We start from the raw sequence: 20416 nt of genomic DNA on the forward strand, positions 1-20416 counted from the left end.
GGAGGGTTACTTTTGAAATGTATTCCACTACAGATTACAGGAGACATGATGTAAAATGTAATTTGTAATGTATTCCATTTGATTACTCAAAGTCAGTTACGTATTCGAAATACTTCGGATTACTTCTTCAGCACTGGTAGATTTTTTCACTTGTTTTGACTATTAAAACTCTTTGTAAGACAAAATACACATGTTAAAAATACATTCTCTGAAAAACCTAAATATCTTATGCAGTGTTGTTTCTAAAACAAGATCAATCAAATTGATCTTGTTTTAAGGATTTTTTATGTTTTGCAGGAAAACAATACAAAAATTATTATCAAGAATATGATTTTTGCCCTAATATCAAAGACCTTACTAGAAAAAATTAATTATGATCCAACATGAATTTTCTTAATAAAAAAATATGACTGTGCCTGGTATCTTGTGCATGTAAAATGGCTAGAAAAAGCATTTTAGCTTAGCATAAAGGTGACAATTTAAACAAGGTTTATTTCTATTTCTTCTGCTCCAAACATACTTCAATCTTACTTCTCTGTCTGATCGAATGAATGTAACACATCATAAGAAAGTGTTTCACCGCTGTTCAAATGCACTATGATCGCATCATTTATATGTATAAATATTTTCCATCTGAAAGGAATAAATATTAAATGAAACAAATAACAATAAAATACAAAGTAATCTCTTCAGTAATCAAAATACTTTTTGAATGTAACTGTATTCTAAATACCAATGATTTAAATTGTAACTGTAGTGGAATACATTTAATTATATTTTGTATTTTAAATACGTAATCCCATTACATCTATTCCGTTACTCCCCAATCCTGCGTATAATTGAAAAACAGCGCAAACGGACGCAAACCATTTTTGGTGTTAATGGCTCTTAATATCTCCTTTTGTGCTCCATGGAGGAATGTCATAAGGGTGAGTAAATGTTGACAGAACCTTTTAGGGTGAACTACCCCTTAACCCTTGTGCGTCAATTTAAAAAAAGTTACTCAGGAGTCCTTAGAGTACAAAAAAAAACTGCCATAATAATATTGTGTATAAATAACTACCAAATATTCATACATTTTCAGGATTTAACCCTTTAAATGCCAGTTTGTTTATATAATGCCACTGTTTTATAATGCCAAACACACACACACACACACACACACACACACACGCGCGCGCGCACGCACACACACACACACACACACACACATTGTTTAGTATGTTTTTTAAGCAATTTGATTTAAGGGGACACAAGAAATGTCATCGTAAACCACATTTTTAGCATAATACCTTTGTAATGACCAGTTTGTAACCTAAAAAAAAGCCTAAAAACCCAAAAAAATAAAATCTCAACACACACATACAAAACACACTCTGGCATCCATACCAACACACCAACACCATTTTTTCAATGGCCTGCAGTTCTCTATAATACAGCAAACAGAAAATAGGAAAAAAAAAGCATGTATTTGCTCCATAGGCTAAACATGAGAAAAATTGCACCATCTGGTTGAAAATATATATACATAAAAAAAAAATTTTTTTGATGCTAGTGAAAGCATAATATCATAGAATTCATGATTTTATGCTTTAATGGCACTGGGATCAAATATTGCAGTTTTAATGGGTTTCAATGGGAACATTTTTGTCCTTAAGGTCCAGAGTGTAACTATTTTGTGTGCACAGTCTATTATAGATGTATTATAGGAACTGAGGTTAAAATATCAAAATTCCCCCAAAAATACACACCTTTTATGCCGTTGGCATTAACACAGCCAAAATGCTAGAAAAAATGAAAATGAAAATGAAAAAAATGTCCCAAAGGTCGCACAAGGGTTAAAGTATTTTTACACCTAAAATTGTATTTAATCATATCTGAATCTGTACTATATATTGACAACAGCTGTTAATAACATATCAGTATAAGGTCTATGACTAAATGTAGACCTATAGGTCTAAAGATTCTTCAGTTTGTGGCTGAAGCGAACAGTAATGTGGTGCAAGCTGTTTTCTTCACGGCTAACACTGCAATCTGCCACACAGGGGCAGCATAAGATCGCTGATCACAGAAGACAAGGACTCTATCATTCTTGTCCACATTCCATTCTGTTCACATCACCATTGTTAACAGTCTCTTCTGCTGCTTCTTCTCCTTCCAGTTTCTCTTCATCTGGCATCTCCTCTGAGGACTCCTGTACGGGCTCTCCCAGGGTTGCTGGGGGTGAAATAGGAGGCAGTGGGATAGCTTCCCCATTATTTGCCAGTTCTGCTAGCTCACTTGCAGAGTAGGATGGTGTTGGGGTGGGGTAGGTTTGGTGGAACGTGTCATAATCCACCTCATAAAATCCCTCTTCCAATGAGAGAACAGGGGTGAAGCGCTCTCCCCAGAGCACCTCTGAGTTGAGGTACGAGCTGCGGGCTTGACATGTCATTCCTGGGGGAAAAGGCAGAGGAAAGGGGCCATGTTTTTGAGACTGAAGAGCACAGAAAATTAAAAAGATAAGTTGATTCAGAATTACCTCAGTATGTGTTGACCAGCTTCAGTAATTCATGGTATAAAGCGACAAAAATGCCCCACAAATTTGTTGACAAAATTATTATTTTTTTCATTAATCTGATATACAGTACTGTGCAAAAGCACATAAGATGTTTCACAAAACATTTGTCTTAAGATGGTTATTTATATTTCAGCTTTAGTGTGTCGACAGTAAATATAAATGTAAGACTCCCAAACATTACTTTTGCAAATAGAAAAGATTACAATAGAAGAACAGGGAGCCCAGCAACAGATGTCATGGCCCCCACAAAACCCCCCACTGAACACCATGTCAATCTGAGATACATAAAGAGATAGAAGCTATCTAAATAGATAGAAGAACTGTGGCAAATTCTCCAACAAATATCTGCCAAAAACCAAGTCCAGGTGTATATAGGAAAATTGGTGCTGTTTTAAAGGCAAAGGTGGTCACACGAATATTGATTTAGCTTTTTAAGTTCACTGGACTTTGTATGACATTAAGTGATAAATGAAAACTATTTATGACATTATTTTTGAAGACATCCTCACTATGCAACATTTTTCACAAGTGCCTAAAACTATTGCACAGTACTGTATTTCATAATAAAATTATGTCCTGGCTTATCTTGTTAGGCGTTTAGTTATTGCAGTGATCATTTTAATTAAAGGGATAGCTCAACATAAAATCACTTACCCTAGTGAGTGAATAAATGTTGACAAAATTCTCACTTTTGGGTGAACAAATTGATTCAACTGATGAATTTGAGATAGATGGACAATGCACTGCATCTTATAAGATACAAGAATATGCCCTCTTAGAGGTAAAATGCTCCTGAAATTTCTAACACTGGTTTGGACAATCATAGATAGTTCATGCCACTGACAAAAAAATAATACAATTAAAAATATAGCAGAAAATATTTACTTTGAAAAAGTTCGTTTAATAAACTCTTTACTTACGTAAATTCCACATTTGTACTCAATTTCAACATGATTGCTCTATATATAAGTACATATTATTTAGGTTTGTTTATCTTTATAAGTAGAATTTTATGAAGTTTATTAAATAAAAAATATTTTTATCGTTTATTTGCTAATTTGATAAAATTTTACATGTACATAAAATAAGCACATTTTACTAAACCTTTTGAAGCCTGTGTTCTCAGCATGCACTGGGCTTGAATAATCAATTCGCTTGCATGGTCTCACTGTTTGCAAGTACCATATACATCAGATTTGTAAGTAAAAGTTACTGTATTAACTGATACATTTAATTAAATGGTAAATGGTAAATGGTCTGCACTTTAACCTTAGAGGTTACCAAAGTGCTTTACACTGTGTCCCAATCACCCATTCACACACACATTCATACACAATGGCGTTAAAATTAAAATGTACTCACTCACTTTAATCAATATTATGTCATGAAGTTAAGTAGATTTTACTTCATTTTGATTTTATACCATTATAATTAACTTAGGAAAACCAAAAATGTTTCCAAAAACTTAAATTAGTAAATTAGTAAATCTTACTAGTTTAGTATTTTATTGTAAATTTAGTAAGTAAATTTGGTGTGAAGAGGTGTGACTTTTGGAAAATGAAATGCAAAATAAGTTCAGTAAGAGCAAAACATTTTAGAAAGTGTCTTGTTAATTATTAAATGTCTTGCATTACAGAGCTGCTTGAATATATGAGCAGAAAATGTGTCTACAATGTCAAAAATTACAATGTAGTGTGGACCTAAGACAGAATGCTTTAAGAGTTCCATCTCCTGGAATAGTTTCCCCAAAATGACAATTCTGTCATCATTTACTTGCTTTGTTCCAAATCCATTTGATTTGCTATCAAGGGAATCTTTTAAATAATATTTTGTTGTTCTTTTCCTTACAATCAAAGTGAATGGGTACGGGTGCTGTCAAGCTACAAAAGAACAAATAAGTACAACTCTTTTGCTTTATTGGTCTTCTGAAGCCATTTTTGGAGCGCGACTGCACCACCCTCATTCATTTTCATTTTATGGAAAGAGCAGCGTAAAAATTCTGCCTAGCATCTCTTTTTGTGTTTTTAAGGGAAGGAAGAGTCATTTGGTTGTCAAGTTAAAAGGCTGAGGAAATGATGAAAGATTTGTCATTTTGGGGTGAACTATTTATTTAAGACACGATTCAATATTGACAATATTAAGACATCGACAAAATCCACTTCTTCAACAGAAGCTGAGGATTACGTGTTCCGTTTCATCTTCTGAAAATCACTAAAGGTCATGGTCTAATTGTGCTTTTGACCTTTGAAGGTTAGTGATGCTCCTACCCATATTTCAATGGGAATATAATGTAAGCTTAATGAATTAATGAGAACATTTTCAGAGGAATGCCCAGAGCTGCTGAATATTAATGCGTACATCACCTGAAAATAGAACATAAGCAGTTTCATTATCTGCTTAAGTGAACCTTGAACAACCTCACCAACTACTCCACTGACAGACAGAGCAACAAAACACACTTCCAACAAGCATCTCTTTAACTCACTTAGAGCGGAATACGTAATTGTGCTGTCATAATGAATATATATGATACATAGGAGAAACTCTGTGGACATCACTCATCAAGCACATCAACATTCATGAGATTCATAGTGTACAGTAGTTCAATCCAACTATGTGGGGAGTGCATATAATTATATAATGGAATAATCAAGGTGTACTACTCCGAAACAGCACTGGAAGCTTCACTTTTGTGCTAATGCTTTGTAATTGACTTTAACACCTCTGTTTGGACATTTTCAATTTGTGATTATTTAGTTAACTTAAAAAATATTCCGTTAGTGTGGCCACATCCACACAAATCTAAGTTTGAAACCACTATTTTCAGTTTTCTAATGTCATCTAACTGCTCCATTTTTGGAAAACGCTGTTATCGAACTGAGGAGAGTTGTAAATGAAAGCGTTTAAAAAAACACACACGTTATTGTGGATGCAGCCTTAGTCTTCGTGGGGCTAATTCCCCATCACCTGAAAAGGTTTAATTTAAGGGTATGTGAGTAGAGAGTGAGTTATGTTTTTTGATCGCTCAGGTTAAGGCTCAAACTAGAATTTTGATAAGAACAATTATCATAGTGATTAGTCTTGGACTCTGTGTATATGATTTCACTCTCGGATCAGTGCCTCCCTTATGTCATTACCATGATTGGTCTTGAGTTACCAGTTTTAAAATCTCATAACTTATTACTAATTCCTCAATTCCAGAGGAATTTACATCAACCCCTTTAAATCAACAGTGTACTAATCGAGTGCACAAACAGTAAGCAGAAATCCAACTATGGCTACCTGCCTTTCCGTAACTCAGATAGGACTATTGAGCATATTTTATAAATATTCATGAGTCAATTAATATTCATGAGCCAATTAATATTCATGAAATTAATATTCTTTAGCCAAACTTGTACATTTCATATTGTTCCCCCACACACACTTTTCTGATTTCGCCCCTGCTTAAATCACTTTAAGTTGAGAAAAGAACTTTATTTAGGAAATTAATAATTATTCTTGATAACTTTCTAATTTCATTGGGCCTTGAGGTACAGTACTGACCTGAATAGTTTAATTTTCTGATACTGATCCATTTAACCAATATCTGTCCTCTTGTCTAATAATAGAGGTTAAACCTACATCCTACAAGTGGGATGTCCTGGAGCTTCAAATGTGAGACAAATAAGTAGATTTCTGCAAATAGCATTGAACAAGTGATCATTGTGGGTTGAATCAAGCTTCTCAATGGATCCCGCTCCTGGACAATGATTCATTATATCTGTGGTAGGACACAGTGTGTTTTTGAGTGTGTGTTAATTATGTGTGAGAGCAAATCTTATCATTAATTACATTAGAGTTTACTCAATTGTCTTCTGCTCACTAATTTCCCTAAGGCAGTTCTGTAGAAAGGCCATAGACTTATCGTACTAACGGACATCTCTGGAGTCCACCATCTTTTTGCTGCCATATAGGTCTATACTGACACTGAGCACATTGCAAAATCGAATTAGCATGATATAATCGCAACTACTGTCACATAAATTCACTGTCAATATAATTTGTGATTCCCATGAAAATTCCACCTGTAGTCCCGCTATAAAATTCTGCTACCAGGGGAACAGCTGGCAATTCTGGTCACTTTTCATGTTTGACTTGCAGGCAACACCCATCTGAAAATCCCCGGACTCAACCAAAGAAGGTATATAATACCCAAACAAAGCTATATATTAGCATTTCCATTCAAGTGGAACCCCCAGAGGTATGTGATTTTGAAATATTTGCTCTTGGGCACTCAGTTCTACAGTCAGATATTTTTTTTCACCTGTGGTATACAAGCCATCTGAATATTTACTCTGGAAGACAATGGAGCGCAACAGTGCCCACCCACTTTATCAGTCATCTTGGTTCTGGACATATATTTCCCATAATCTTTTTTCCATAGGGAATTCACAAAGTATTTCATAAAATAATTCTTAGCCATAAACCAGTTCTGAGGTGAATCACAACATTACAAAGTTTGATTTGAAGCAACAAAAAATTAGAAAATCTGACAAAAAGACAAAAGTACAAGACTGTGTACTTAAAGGGAGAGTTCCCCCAAAATAAACATTCTCTCATCATTAAATCACCCATATGCCATCCCAGGTGTGTATGACTTTCTTTCTTTAGCAGAACACATTTGAAGAAGAAAAAGAAAATATCTTAGCTCAGTAGGTCCTTAAAATGCAAGTGGATAGTGATCAGACCTTGAAGCTCCAAAAATCACTGACAGCCAGCATAAACATCATCCAAATAACCCCAATTGTTAAATTGATGTGTTTTAAAGAGACACGATCGCTTCTGGTGTGAAAAAGGTCAATATTCAAGAACTTTTAACTATGACCCAACGTTTCCAGTCAGCAGTTCAGGAGAGTGCAGAGTTCATGCGGACTTTCGTGTGATGTTGTTATGTTATGGCCGTAATTGAAATTTTTTCTTTTGTTTGAGACATCCAGGAAAAGCAAACAAATGCTTCTGTACAACGTTCACTCTACTTCTTCTGGGTGTTTTACACGTGTGTCTGTTTTTGTGTGAACATGCCAACATGATTACGTCACATGCACATACATTCATTTAACCTCTGGTCATTTTGATGATGTTTATGCTGTCTGTCTGTGATATTTAAAGCTTCAGAAGTCTGATCACCATCCACTTGCATCTTTCAAGACCTACTGAGCTGAGATATTTTTCTATTTTCCTTTAAATGTGTTCTGCTGAAGAAAGAAAGACATACACATCTGGGATGGAATGAGGGTGAGTAAATGATGAGAGAATTTGTTTTTTTTGTGTGAACTAACCATTTAAAGAGGGTATGAACTACAGTACCATGAAGCATTGTGAATGATGTAATCAAATTAAAGTAAGAAAATATGGATTTAAATATGTTTATTCTAAGTATAGAATAAAAAATATCATAATTATGAGTTCCGAGCACATGAATGACCCAAACGAAGTCGGAAGTTCAAGTGGGAAACTCAACTCTAGATGATATCCGAGTTGCCGAGATGAGAGGAGTCGTAAACTTTCAGCATGGTGGAGAAGAGTACAGTTTCTGAGGTGAATTTCAGGTTTTATTCATTTTCTAAATACAGTTCATTTTTAATGCTTGCAGTTTAGGTCATATTCATTTATGTGCAGTATATCAGCAACCTGCATTTTGTAAATTTTTACACTGTGAAAATAGCTAAGTAATGTATTATGCTGTCAAAATAAAAGTTCCTCAAAAAATACAGTATGTATGAATGTACCTGGTGTCGTCCATGTTTGCTGTTTGTTCCGACAACAAAGCACTTGAATGCGACGTACTCCTAATTACCACTTCAGAAGTGGGAAGTAGGATAATTCCGATAGCACAGGAAGGAAGCATTATTCACAGCAGCGTCATCTTTGATTTTTGATAGAAATGACAATGAGGCTGTGAGGGATAGACATACAGTACATTTTCATCAATGGGTTGTACTGTTTAAAATGTCTTGGATCTATCTGCTGATGAAACAAATTTCAGTAGACAAAAAAACTCAAGACAATATGAGTAGTGGAAAATTAGATGTGATCAAGGAGCTTTTTGATACCTTTATACAGTGCATGTCATTGAAGAGACTGAAAGTCTATACCTCACAACCTAGTTTTCATTCATGGCCCAGCAAAGATGATGCTAATGTGAATAAGGTGTATTGTACTATTAAACACAATATTTTTTTTATAAGTCGAATAACTGATGGCTTCAACAGAGGCATATACTGTATGATCGATTAACAGCCTCGGAGCCCAAGGTGATCTGTCCTTAAAGGTTTTATAAAAAAGAATGGGATTTTTACTTCCAGAGCCAGACTAGGGTCCTCTATAGAATGCCAACAATGCTGATTGCCTCATGGCAATCAGTGCAAAAATAATTTTCTTTGCACACCATTTTGCTTCTCAAGTAAATGTATCTTGTTTTAAGAATATATAGATCAGCTACTTTTGAATAGCTATGAATGGAGAAAGATACTTTATGCCTGCATAATGGTTTATTTACGGCCTCTACCAGCAGAGGTTAACCAGCCAAATCCTGACCCCCTTCTCTCTTTCTCTCTCATTCTCCTGATCTATCCTCACCTGTGGCCTCCACCATTCCTTCCAAGATGACAACAATTTCAAACTCCTCTCGTGCCAGTTGCTCTTGAGAGATGTCCCAGAAGGGGCTGTTTTCATTGAACTCATGACAAATGATCAGAGGTGACACGAGGAACAGGCGATCGTCCCCTGTGTCGAACCCTACATTGATGTCCGTCTGGTTTAGGGGGATGAACTCGCCTTCCTTAGTCTGCTTAGAGCGTATCAGCTTGGCCCTAATGGAGGCCTCCACGATGTGTGAGTTACGCAAGTCACCGACACGGAACATCAAACACATTTTGTTGTCCCGCATTGAAATCACAGCTGTGTTGGAGAACATGAGCGTTTCAGCACGTTTATTTGGCTGTGATATCTTAACAAACATACAGCCCACCATGAAGGCATTGACAATGGAGCCCAAGATAGCTTGCACCAGAAGAAGGATGATACCCTCAGGACATTTGTCTGTAATGACACGGTACCCATATCCAATGGTGGTTTCAGTTTCGATTGAGAAAAGGAAAGCTGAGACAAAACCATTGAGGTTATTTACGCAAGGTGTCCAGTCATTGTCGTCAGCATGGTCCAGGTCTCCACGCGCATAAGCGATGAGCCACCAAAGGAGACCAAAGAACACCCATGTAGTGGTGTAGACAAGTGTGAACACCAAAAGATTTAAACGCCACTTCAAGTCCACAAGTGTGGTAAAGATGTCCGTTAGGTAACGGTAGGTTTCACGCACATTTCCATGGTGGACGTTGCACTTGCCATCCTTCTCCACGTAGCGCTGGCGTCGTTTCTTCAGTGGACCTCCTGCTGGATCAGAGGAATCTCCTCCTCCCACCACTCCCCCAACAACCATTGTGCGGTCTGTGGGGATCTAACATCGCATGCGTTTCAGAACAGAAGAATGGAAAAAGAAGATAAAAGAGACAATGTTAGATGAAACAATTAGACAAAGGAACAAAAACAAACAATAGCAGTCAGAAATGCTCATTATCATCAGAAATGTTAAACTTCTTGGTTTAAAACTGTAATTTCAAGATTTGCATTTCAATGAAGGAAATACTAGACCTTGCAATGCAGTTTAAGTATAGTGTTAAGGTTTCTGGTGAAGCTTAAAGATTTTAGTCTTTGTTCTGAATGACATTCTCATACAAGAAAACATTATATTGGACAAAATGTGTGATTAGGTTGAGTAATCCATATTTTTGGTCTGCTTTCCCAGAAGAGAAAGTGTGTAAATTGACCTTCTAAACATTACTTGTGTCAACTTTTAGGAGAGCACTAACATGCAGATGATCTCAAAGCAATATTGTTCTTGCTGCAAGCAGTGCCGGTCCTACCCCATATGGCAACCCAGGCAAAATATAAATAACTTGCTGCCATATGTGAAAATCGTCTGTATATTGGCTCCTCATCCTTATCTCTGACACCCAAAGGCACTCTCGCCCACACCATGCGTGGTATAGTACTGCACCAGTTGTGCAGCATTGCTGTTACCGTTATCACTTTTGGGAGTAAAGAGAAGTTCTCCCTTTGATTGGTGAATGTCCCTAAAGCGCAGCTTCCACGCACCTCCTTATTTTGCACACCGCAATACCGGTGAACCTCGTTATATTCCATTAATGCTTGTCATTGGCAGGACCATACACAGGACCTCTGCTGTCTTTACTGATCCTGGAAACGTTCATCTCGATCAACAGAGCAGTTTGTGAAAATGTAATTTATGAAGTATTGATTGTGTAAAATAAATAGACATTTCAACGCAAAATTATTACAAAACAATATGTAATTGTGTAATTAATTAGGTTAAATGTGTACATTTCCAGAGAGGTAAATCACAAGTGGAGCTTGTGACAGTCACATTTCAGAACCTCGCACATGGACAGCAACTCACTTATGTAGCCTACCACTTAAAGCGCATCCTCGCACGTCCATTTTAAGTGCAGTTTTGGGAAACGTACATAAAAAAATAATGAACGTTCGTAAAATTGCTCATAGAAAACGCTCTTAAATGCTAAGATCAATCGTTATTGGGAAACAGGGCCCAGATCAGTCCAGGGCTGCATTTCCCAAAAGCATTGTAAGCCAAAGTAGATCATAGAGACCATTAGCACCAATGGTTTCCACGATCTCCTTAGCTTATGATGCTTTTGGGAAACGCAGCCCAGAACCTTTTGCAATACAGTTTTGCAAGGAGTCAAAATTCAAAACACACCATATAACTAACCTATCTAATCCTTCACAGCAGTCTATTCAGTTCACCTAATCATAATCAGACTAACCCAAAATAATGCTATGCAACTGCTATGACCTATAGTCCTTAACACATCTTTTTTTATTATGTATTCCTACCATTACTTGAACACGAATTCCATGCGTCCCACCTTGAGAATCTCTCAAATTTGTTGTAAAAGTTAAGTTCGCCTCTTTATCTTGACAGCATCATGACCACTCATTTCGGCGTGAAAAGGTCCTTTAAATCCGTTTTTGTGCTGCCTTTGGACAACAATTCCCTTTTAGCTCTGTATTAATGTCACCTCTTTTCCCTCGTAATGAAGACAAGATGTTAATATTAGCTATTTTAATTCAACATACTTTTGTCCTTTTTTTCCCTCTTAGAGGGGAAAATGAAACCTCCAAATCCCACTTGCCAATGATTATGTGAAGAAAAGTACTTCTGGAATTAAACACGGGAAGAACCCATGTCCCCAACACTGCTGACACAATGCACATAGTGCATGCCACAGGAGAAGGTAAACATGCTTGAACTGATGCAAAAATGTTTGAATCTAACTAAATATTAAGCAGATTTTATACATTGCATTATTCAATTACAAATCGTAGTTTAATCAAATCAATACCAGAGCAAATATTTATACACCTAATGAATATATTAACATGCAAAAAACCCACAAAAGTGGAGAGAATATGATGAATGAACATACTTTTTCATTGTGATCAACCCATTTTTTTGGCAGCCTGATGCCCTGTTTTTCCACATCCTGCCCTTTGAAACTACTCATGGCCTGGAAGGCTGAGGCCGTAGACGTTGTCTATGATCCAACACAGTAGCTGGAGCTCTCAAGCTATCAAAAGCAAACATATAAATATCATTAGGTGAAAACCCATAAGTTAAGCAAAGATTGGAGCAATTTAACACATGAAATGAGATAAATGTGTCAGTCCATATGTGGGACTAGCCATAATTAAGCTCAGAGTGTAAAATGATGTTGTTCTACATCTTTTGCTATACCCAAACATCGTATTTACACAGTTAGTTCTTGATTCTGTTTTACAAATCAATAAAATTGTTATTTAGGCATTGAATATGTCTAGAAGTACAAAGTGAAATGCAAGTAAGCATTACTGAGATCAACACTGAATTATTATTTTTTTTGTTCAACAAGTCAGATCTGAAATTTTTTGGATCCTCCCAAACATTTACAGTAACAGAATTAATGCATTAAAACGGCACAGAAAAAACATTATTTTTACTGGTATGCAATCCTTCTTAAAACACACCAAGCAAAGCAAGAATACAAATCCCAGACTTTACTTGAAAATGTATGTATTTACTTATTAAACAATAGACAGCATTTTTCTTCTATTAATTATGAATACTTATACCAAGTGAGCACTACAATTTCCATCTTTAAATAAAAAAACGGCATTGCTGTTCACCAGCATATGTTGTGTTTTCAGTTCCTCTCTAACACTCATAGTAACAAGAATGAATGCAATCAAATTGCAAAGAGAAAATTATTATTGGTTTGCAATGATTCTTTTAACACATCAAAGCAAGGTTACATGGAATTTGAAAAATGTAAATAACACATTTTACTTGAAATTGTATATATTCACCTATTAAATAACCAGCAAGATTCTGACATGAATAATTTATATTTTGGTACACAGTCTGAATTTAAGACCACCAATGGATTCTGTATTCTGGTGCTCACCAGGGTTCTTAAGTAGCTTAACCAGCAAAAACCTACCTAGAAATTCATGTTGGTTAAAGCTAGTCTTTTCAGCAAGAATGTTTTCTTCACATGTTTCTATGTGTATTTTACATGCAAAAATTATAATCATCAAAATGAACAGGTACAATCCCATAATGGACACAATTTACCCTAAAGTGAAGGTTAAAATACTGCACATGGTGTTGTATCAACCTTATCTCTCCAAATAACATTTTATTTTCACATATTGATCATGTTGACTCAAAGTTCCCAATGACCACATCTCTCGCTCACTGCCCAAGCATCACCCAACACTTCAGACAGCAGGTATGAGTTAGTGCCAGTGAGTTCTTAGATAGCACACATGTGAAGACAATATTAATGATGACGGGCTCAGTGGGGAACACATGTCAGATGGGTGCAGACGGCACTTACTAGGAGATCGCTGATTGCTTATACAGTACGTATACTGGTCCAGAGACAGATGAGAGTGATTGAGGGAGAGATAGACTACTCCAGTCAAGATGAACTCTAAGTGGAATGTTTTTGCCAATGATTTATTGTGTGAGTTGATAAAGTATTATATCCTGGTAATATCTACCTGTTTTGACATTATTTTGCCTTGCCAGGTTTCCTATTCCAGGAGATTAGAAGGGTGAGTAGCAGATATTGTTAGGACTTAGAGCCTTGAAAACAAACTGTCCCTTAGACACTTTTAGCAGGGCTGAGAACAAGCTAAAAGAAACTTCACAAAGGTTGTTTATGAATTTCGCACCGTATCCAGGCACAATGCAATAAATCAACAATTGATCATGTAACTACATCTTTTGCCCTAAATATATACTGTATGACCGTGACAATAGGATATTTAGCTGGAAGCTTGGTTCAGGATTCCATGGTTTGTTTTTGTGGTAACATCAAAATTGACTGGTTTATTCAAGTCAAAAAATGTATTTAACATCACCGAATCAACCTGAATACATAAGGTTACACCAACAAAACTAATACTTAAGGGTTAAATCAGGTAGAAATGGCTCCTTAAAGGATAATTTCAGGTTCAGTATAAGTTAAGCTCAATCGACAGCATTTGTGGCATAATGTTGATCACAATACAACAACAACAACAACAACAACAACAACAACAACAACAAATGCAACTTTTCTTTAAAAAAAGCAAATATTGAGGTTACAGTAAGGCACTTACAATGAAATTGAATGGGGCCAATTTTGGAGGCTTTAAAGGCAGAAATGTAAATTGCATTTTTATAAAAGCATTTACATAATTTCTTCTGTGAAAAGCTATAAAGTTGTTTAAATTAACATTTTACGGCCGCTTTAGGCTTTACAAAGTTATTACGTTGTCATGGCGACAAAGTTTTAAAACTGGATATAACTTTACACAGAAAAGGTTAGTTAGCAATTTTATAACACTTATATCATGTTAACACACATATTGTTTACGTCTAGTGGCTATACTTGTATTTTAATGTTAAGAGATATGCCCCTTTTTACAGTACACAGTTTTTTCCAGTCATTTGTGCAAAGAGTTAGTTTGCAGTTCTAGTTAAAAAACTAAAAAACAAAATAAATACAGAAACAAAAACAAAAAAAATAATAGAAAAATTCCATGACTTTTTGAGATTTAATTAATTGCCAGGCTTGGAAATCATAATATTATTTAGTGAAATGTCAGGTTTTCCATGACCGTTGAGACACCTGTTGAATTCCAGTTTTGTGTAGCCCCACCCACAGTGAATTCTCATTGGTTATATTAAATTACTTAATTCAATGAATACATGACTTGTATCACAAATGCCATATAGAAATAATATTGGCATTTATACATTTATTGTAAAAATATAGGAGCATTGACTCCCCTTGATGAGTCAGGTTACCTTGCTGCAGTCAACTTTGGCTTGCTTAAGCTGCGTTCACACTGCCAGCTACTTTGTTGCTGCATGTCGCCAGTGGCTGGTGGTTAGGTCGCTAGTGGTGTGTATGGAGAGTCTAAACAGCACTGTTTCTTTACCATTAATATTTTTATTAAAATATAAGGATCAAGTGAGCTCTACCATCTTCTCTTGTATTGGCTGTCGCTCCACAAAGTCACTTTTCATTTGCATAAAGTTCAACATTTCTCAACCTTGTCACGTCGCTGGACAAACCCACATCCGGTCGCCAACGGTCGCCGTCACTCGTGTTGCCAGAAGTCGCCAGCTCTCATTGAAAATGAATGAGATGAGGTAATTTTGTCACTGCGTGTCGCTCTATAAATCTGTTCACTGGGGCTTTATGAACTTAAGGCATGGCCCTCTGTAAAGCTGCTTTGAAACCAGTTGTTTATGAAAAGCACTGTACAAATAAAAATGACTTTGGTCTAAAATCAAACTCCACAAACCTGTGCATTAAAACATCAAGTTGATGAAAAAAAAAAAAAAAAAAAGAAAATTTATTGTCATTGCGTGGACAGAAATTACTTCTTGCTGGTAATGCATCACGCCTGTTAGGACAAAAACTAATGTTGTGATCGGCAGGATTGCATGAACATGCTTCACCAGAACTTTTCTTTGTAGAAGTGTAACAGTGAGACCAAATCTGTTAAGATGTTATTAAATAATTTGAAGTAAACATGGTGACATGACTTTACAAAGTGAAACAGGAACTAGCAGAGGAGAGACTGGTAACTTTGGTCTTTATAATTGGATATTATTGGAAAGCTTCTTTTCCTCGAGTTTCTAGTTTGAACTCTGACCACAATTTAATCAATTAGGAAGTTGCCATCTGTGACATAGCCACATTACACAGTCAAACAGACCAGCAGCTTGGCCACAACTGTGCTATGTCACACTGCCTAACCTGTTGCGTCATCACAAACTGGAACACTGGATTTCAGCAGGGGTCAGTGTTAAATGTCACCAACTGGAGAGAGCAGCAAGACAGCACTCATGTTGCTCTGTGCCTCTCGCTGAGATGGACCAGTGTGACCTTGTCAAGCTGTGTGAGATCAAAGCACTTTGGCTCTTTTTGGTTGTGGTATCTTCATCTCTCATGGCTCTAAAGTGTTATAATTTTACTGTCTTAAAAGGATAGTGTACCCAGACTGGTTGTGGGTGTTTGCCAGGGGCATTGCGATGCAGCTGCTAAGGTGTTCTGAGTGGTTTCATTGTGTTGCTGTGCGGTTGCTATGGTGTTCTGGGTAGTTGCTAAATGGTTGCTCCCTGGTCCAAGTCAAAAAAGCCTACCCCTAAGTCTCTAAGATTGAGATATTCTGGGCCCTAAATGTGGCTTGGGTCCCTTCTTCAGTGTAAGTCTATGAGACTATTTTTCCAAGAAGCGAAAAACATAAATGCAACCACTTAATAGTGTACCTCTCCTTAAAAAGCAGAACATTTTGAGTTATTTTTTAGAGTATGTCAGTAGCATAAATGAGACAAGTTAAGCACCAAAATTTTATATTTGGGTTAAGGGGTTTTGGAAAACATGAATGAACAATAATTGATTTAGTAAGTCAGAGAATCTGAATATAATTGCAAAGGCAAACATGATTATTATTTAAGTCCACAGCTGAATGATTTACTCAAGACAGCACTGTGACAGAGATGGAGAAGATATATAAATGGCTACATTGCCATAATAGCTGAGACAGTGATGAAGAAAAAATTCACTGATACAACCTTGCCAATGGTTCTGACTGATGTTCTTCATGGGCTATGACCTGCACACAATCTTTATCCACCTTACACTTCTTTAAACGTACAAACACAAGACATAAACTGAATGTTTTGACATGATTTTGTTGCGACAAAATAAGGTATATAGATATACACTCACCTAAAGGATTATTAGGAACACCTGTTCAGTTTATCATTAATGCAATTATCTAATCAACCAATCACATGGCAGTTGCTTCAATGCATTTAGGGGTGTGGTCCTGGTCCAGACAATCTCCTGAACTCCAAACTGAATGTCAGAATGGGAAAGAAAGGTGATTTAAGCAATTTTGAGCGTGGCATGGTTGTTGGTGCCAGACGGGCCGGTCTGAGTATTTCACAATCTGCTCAGTTACTGGGATTTTCACGCACAACCATTTCTAGGGTTTACAAAGAATGGTGTGAAAAGGGAAAAACATCCAGTATGCGGCAGTCCTGTGGCCGAAAATGCCTTGTTGATGCTAGAGGTCAGAGGAGAATGGGCCGACTGATTCAAGCTGATAGAAGAGCAACTTTGACTGAAATAACCACTCGTTACAACCGAGGTATGCAGCAAAGCATTTGTGAAGCCACAACACGCACAACCTTGAGGCGGATGGGCTACAACAGCAGAAGACCCCACCGGTACCACTCATCTCCACTACAAATAGGAAAAAGAGGCTACAATTTGCAAGAGCTCACCAAAATTGGACAGTTGAAGACTGGAAAAATGTTGCCTGGTCTGATGAGTCTCGATTTCTGTTGAGACATTCAGATGGTAGAGTCAGAATTTGGCGTAAACAGAATGAGAACATGGATCCATCGTGCCTTGTTACCACTGTGCAGGCTGGTGGTGGTGGTGTAATGGTGTGGGGGATGTTTTCTTGGCACACTTTAGGCCCCTTAGTGCCAATTGGGCATCGTTTAAATGCCACGGCCTACCTGAGCATTGTTTCTGATCATGTCCATCCCTTTATGGCCACCATGAACCCATCCTCTGATGGCTACTTCCAGCAGGATAATGCACCATGTCACAAAGCTTGAATCATTTCAAATTGGTTTCTTGAACATGACAATGAGTTCACTGTACTAAAATGGCCCCCACAGTCACCAGATCTCAACCCAATAGAGCATCTTTGGGATGTCTTGGAACGGGAGCTTCGTGCCCTGGATGTGCATCCCACAAATCTCCATCAACTGCAAGATGCTATCCTATCAATATGGGCCAACATTTATAAAGAATGCTTTCAGCACCTTGTTGAATCAATGCCACATAGAATTAAGGCAGTTCTGAAGGCGAAAGGGGGTCAAACACAGTATTAGTATGGTGTTCCTAATAATCCTTTAGGTGAGTGTATTTTCCTGAACTCACATTGTATGAAGTTTTTGTTACCCTTAAAAACACTATCTCTGCTTCCAACCTCACCCTCACCCTAGTAGAACAAACCCAAGTTAAAGTCAAACAACTCCCTCTGCAAAACCTTTTGTCACATCTCCCCTCCAAAAGGTACAACCCCAGTTGCCAAGTATCAACTTCAACAACCTCGGATGTTCCAGACATTGTTGCAATTATTTGGATATTATTAGCTTCTGCGGCGGAGTGCAGCCCCCCCCCCCACTCCCCACCCCCATACGTCCAGTTCGTTGTTCTTCCAATGTATAAATTACGATAGCCTATTCTGTAATAATTTACAATCAGCACTATTAGAGGTAGTAGACTCTTTTGGCCAAAGAGTTGAACATGGAATTTATGATTGGCTCATTTGACCCCATTGGATTTGGAGGTCAATGGTTTGCCTCCACAAAGCCCCCAGAACTATCTAATCTCCCTTCTTCATCTTCCTCATCTGCTCTTTTCAAACTATACCAGATCATTGCCACTACCTCTCTGTGGAGTAAAGAATGGTCATCAAAATTAATTCTCAAATGCTCTGATAACCTACAAACAGTTCAATGCATTAACGAAGTCAGGTCGAATTCTCCAGAAATTACTCCCCTGTATGAAGCCTAATCTGGATTTTAGTTTGTTGTCAATTCATCATCAAAGAAGCTCATATTCCAGGGACACAAAATCAAATAGCTGACTCCCTCTCTCGTTTCTTGTTTCAAAGATTCAGATCGCTGGCTTCAGATGTGAACCCCACTCCAACATCAGTGCCTCCCTATTCAGAGTTTATATTCCACTGATTCACCCCCTCAAACAATTGCATAAAATATCTCTCACACATCTTTCAAGCTCTCTCCCTCAGAACACTGCAGACACCTCATACAACGTCAACATCTCATCATTTGTATAATATCTGCATCTCTTGCTCCATATCCAACCAAATACAGTAAAAGTCTAACAGTCTAATCCAGCGGCATCCAGTTTTTCCATAAACTCATGCCCAGCCATTGGTAATCCCCTGATCGGACTTCTCATCAAGGGCATTCAAAATTGCCAACCTACTTACACAGACACCAGACAGCCAATAACTATAGATTTACTGATAAGGTGTCAAATGTATTATTTCTAAAGCGTTTTTGACAACAGCTGTTGTTTCAAAGCAGCTGTGCATGAAAATATGCTATGACAGAAAATGTATGAATATAATGCTCTTATTAGTTATTTATGTTAAGAACTATTAGTGGTTAAAATTAGTAAACTCAGTAAGTATTGTGGGTCAATAATTAAACAAAATAATTGTTTAATAGTTGTCCCTCATTTTACCAACTTGATATAGTTGATATACTGTAGGTATCATTCAGTGAGGAGTTTATGGCAGGTAGTTTTGGTGAACTCCATCCTGAGCCCATGCTTCAGACAGTGGCTCATGAAGACTCCCATGTCTTTGAGTTTGAGTTCAATTCATCCACTCTGTCTTAGTAGACTGAAATGAAGTCAGGCTGGTACATGCTGCAGTTGGTCATCATCACACTCTAAGGTGCTTACCAACTCTCCACTCTGGCTATCATACTGAGCACACAGCTCGAACTCTAGATGCCATGTTTATCCTCGCTTTCCTTGGATTCCTATGATGCTCTGAATTAACAATCTCAGCAAAATTTGACTCCACCTTCTCACCCACACCAAAATACACTCCACCTTCTCAGACCTACAAATCCTGGACAAGGATACCATTCGCTTCTTTGACAAGCAAAGCAAAAGAGACTCCAACATGGTCACTCTAACTATATACAATATTCAACATACCGAGCCCCATCCTGCCCTACCAATCACTTTCTTCCTTGAAGAGCACAAGTTTGACCCACTCTTCATAAAAGAAAGCAACCTACCAGCATCCAGACATTGGTTCCAGAAAAACCTTAAATCTGTTTTTCTACAAGCAGGTATTCCAGCAAAATAATTTTTGGTCACACCTTCCACATAGGAGTCTAGTGTCTTCCTTGACTAACATCAATCTTACATCTTAAGCCGCTTGTAAAAGAAACTTAGCTCGGCTTCGCTGTCGCCCAACACGTTTTGTGGGAAACTTGTTAGGGTTCATCCACTTGTTGATTGTATTTTGTTGTCTTTGTGGCTGAACTCTGACATTCTTGTTTAATGTCTTGCCTAGTCTTTGTGAGAGTGCATGGCTCATCCT

General features: G+C 37.2%; 1 protein-coding gene across 1 annotated transcript in view; it reads right to left on the reverse strand.

The window, feature by feature from the left end:
• Positions 1 to 1798: 1798 nt before the first annotated feature.
• LOC127658015 (G protein-activated inward rectifier potassium channel 4-like) overlaps positions 1799 to 20416 on the reverse strand; it is a 30353-nt gene continuing 11735 nt past the window's right edge. The window contains exons 2-4 of the mRNA XM_052147079.1: positions 12130 to 12270; positions 9182 to 10058; positions 1799 to 2436 (exon numbers count right to left, since the gene is read on the reverse strand). Of these exons, the coding sequence (XP_052003039.1) occupies positions 2087 to 2436; positions 9182 to 10058; positions 12130 to 12207 (1305 nt within the window). The 5' untranslated portion in view covers positions 12208 to 12270 and the 3' untranslated portion in view covers positions 1799 to 2086. The remainder of the gene's footprint in view (positions 2437 to 9181; positions 10059 to 12129; positions 12271 to 20416) is intronic.

The sequence above is a fragment of the Xyrauchen texanus genome, chromosome 17 (genome assembly GCF_025860055.1).
Source record: "Xyrauchen texanus isolate HMW12.3.18 chromosome 17, RBS_HiC_50CHRs, whole genome shotgun sequence".
In the NCBI taxonomy this organism is placed as follows: domain Eukaryota; kingdom Metazoa; phylum Chordata; class Actinopteri; order Cypriniformes; family Catostomidae; genus Xyrauchen; species Xyrauchen texanus.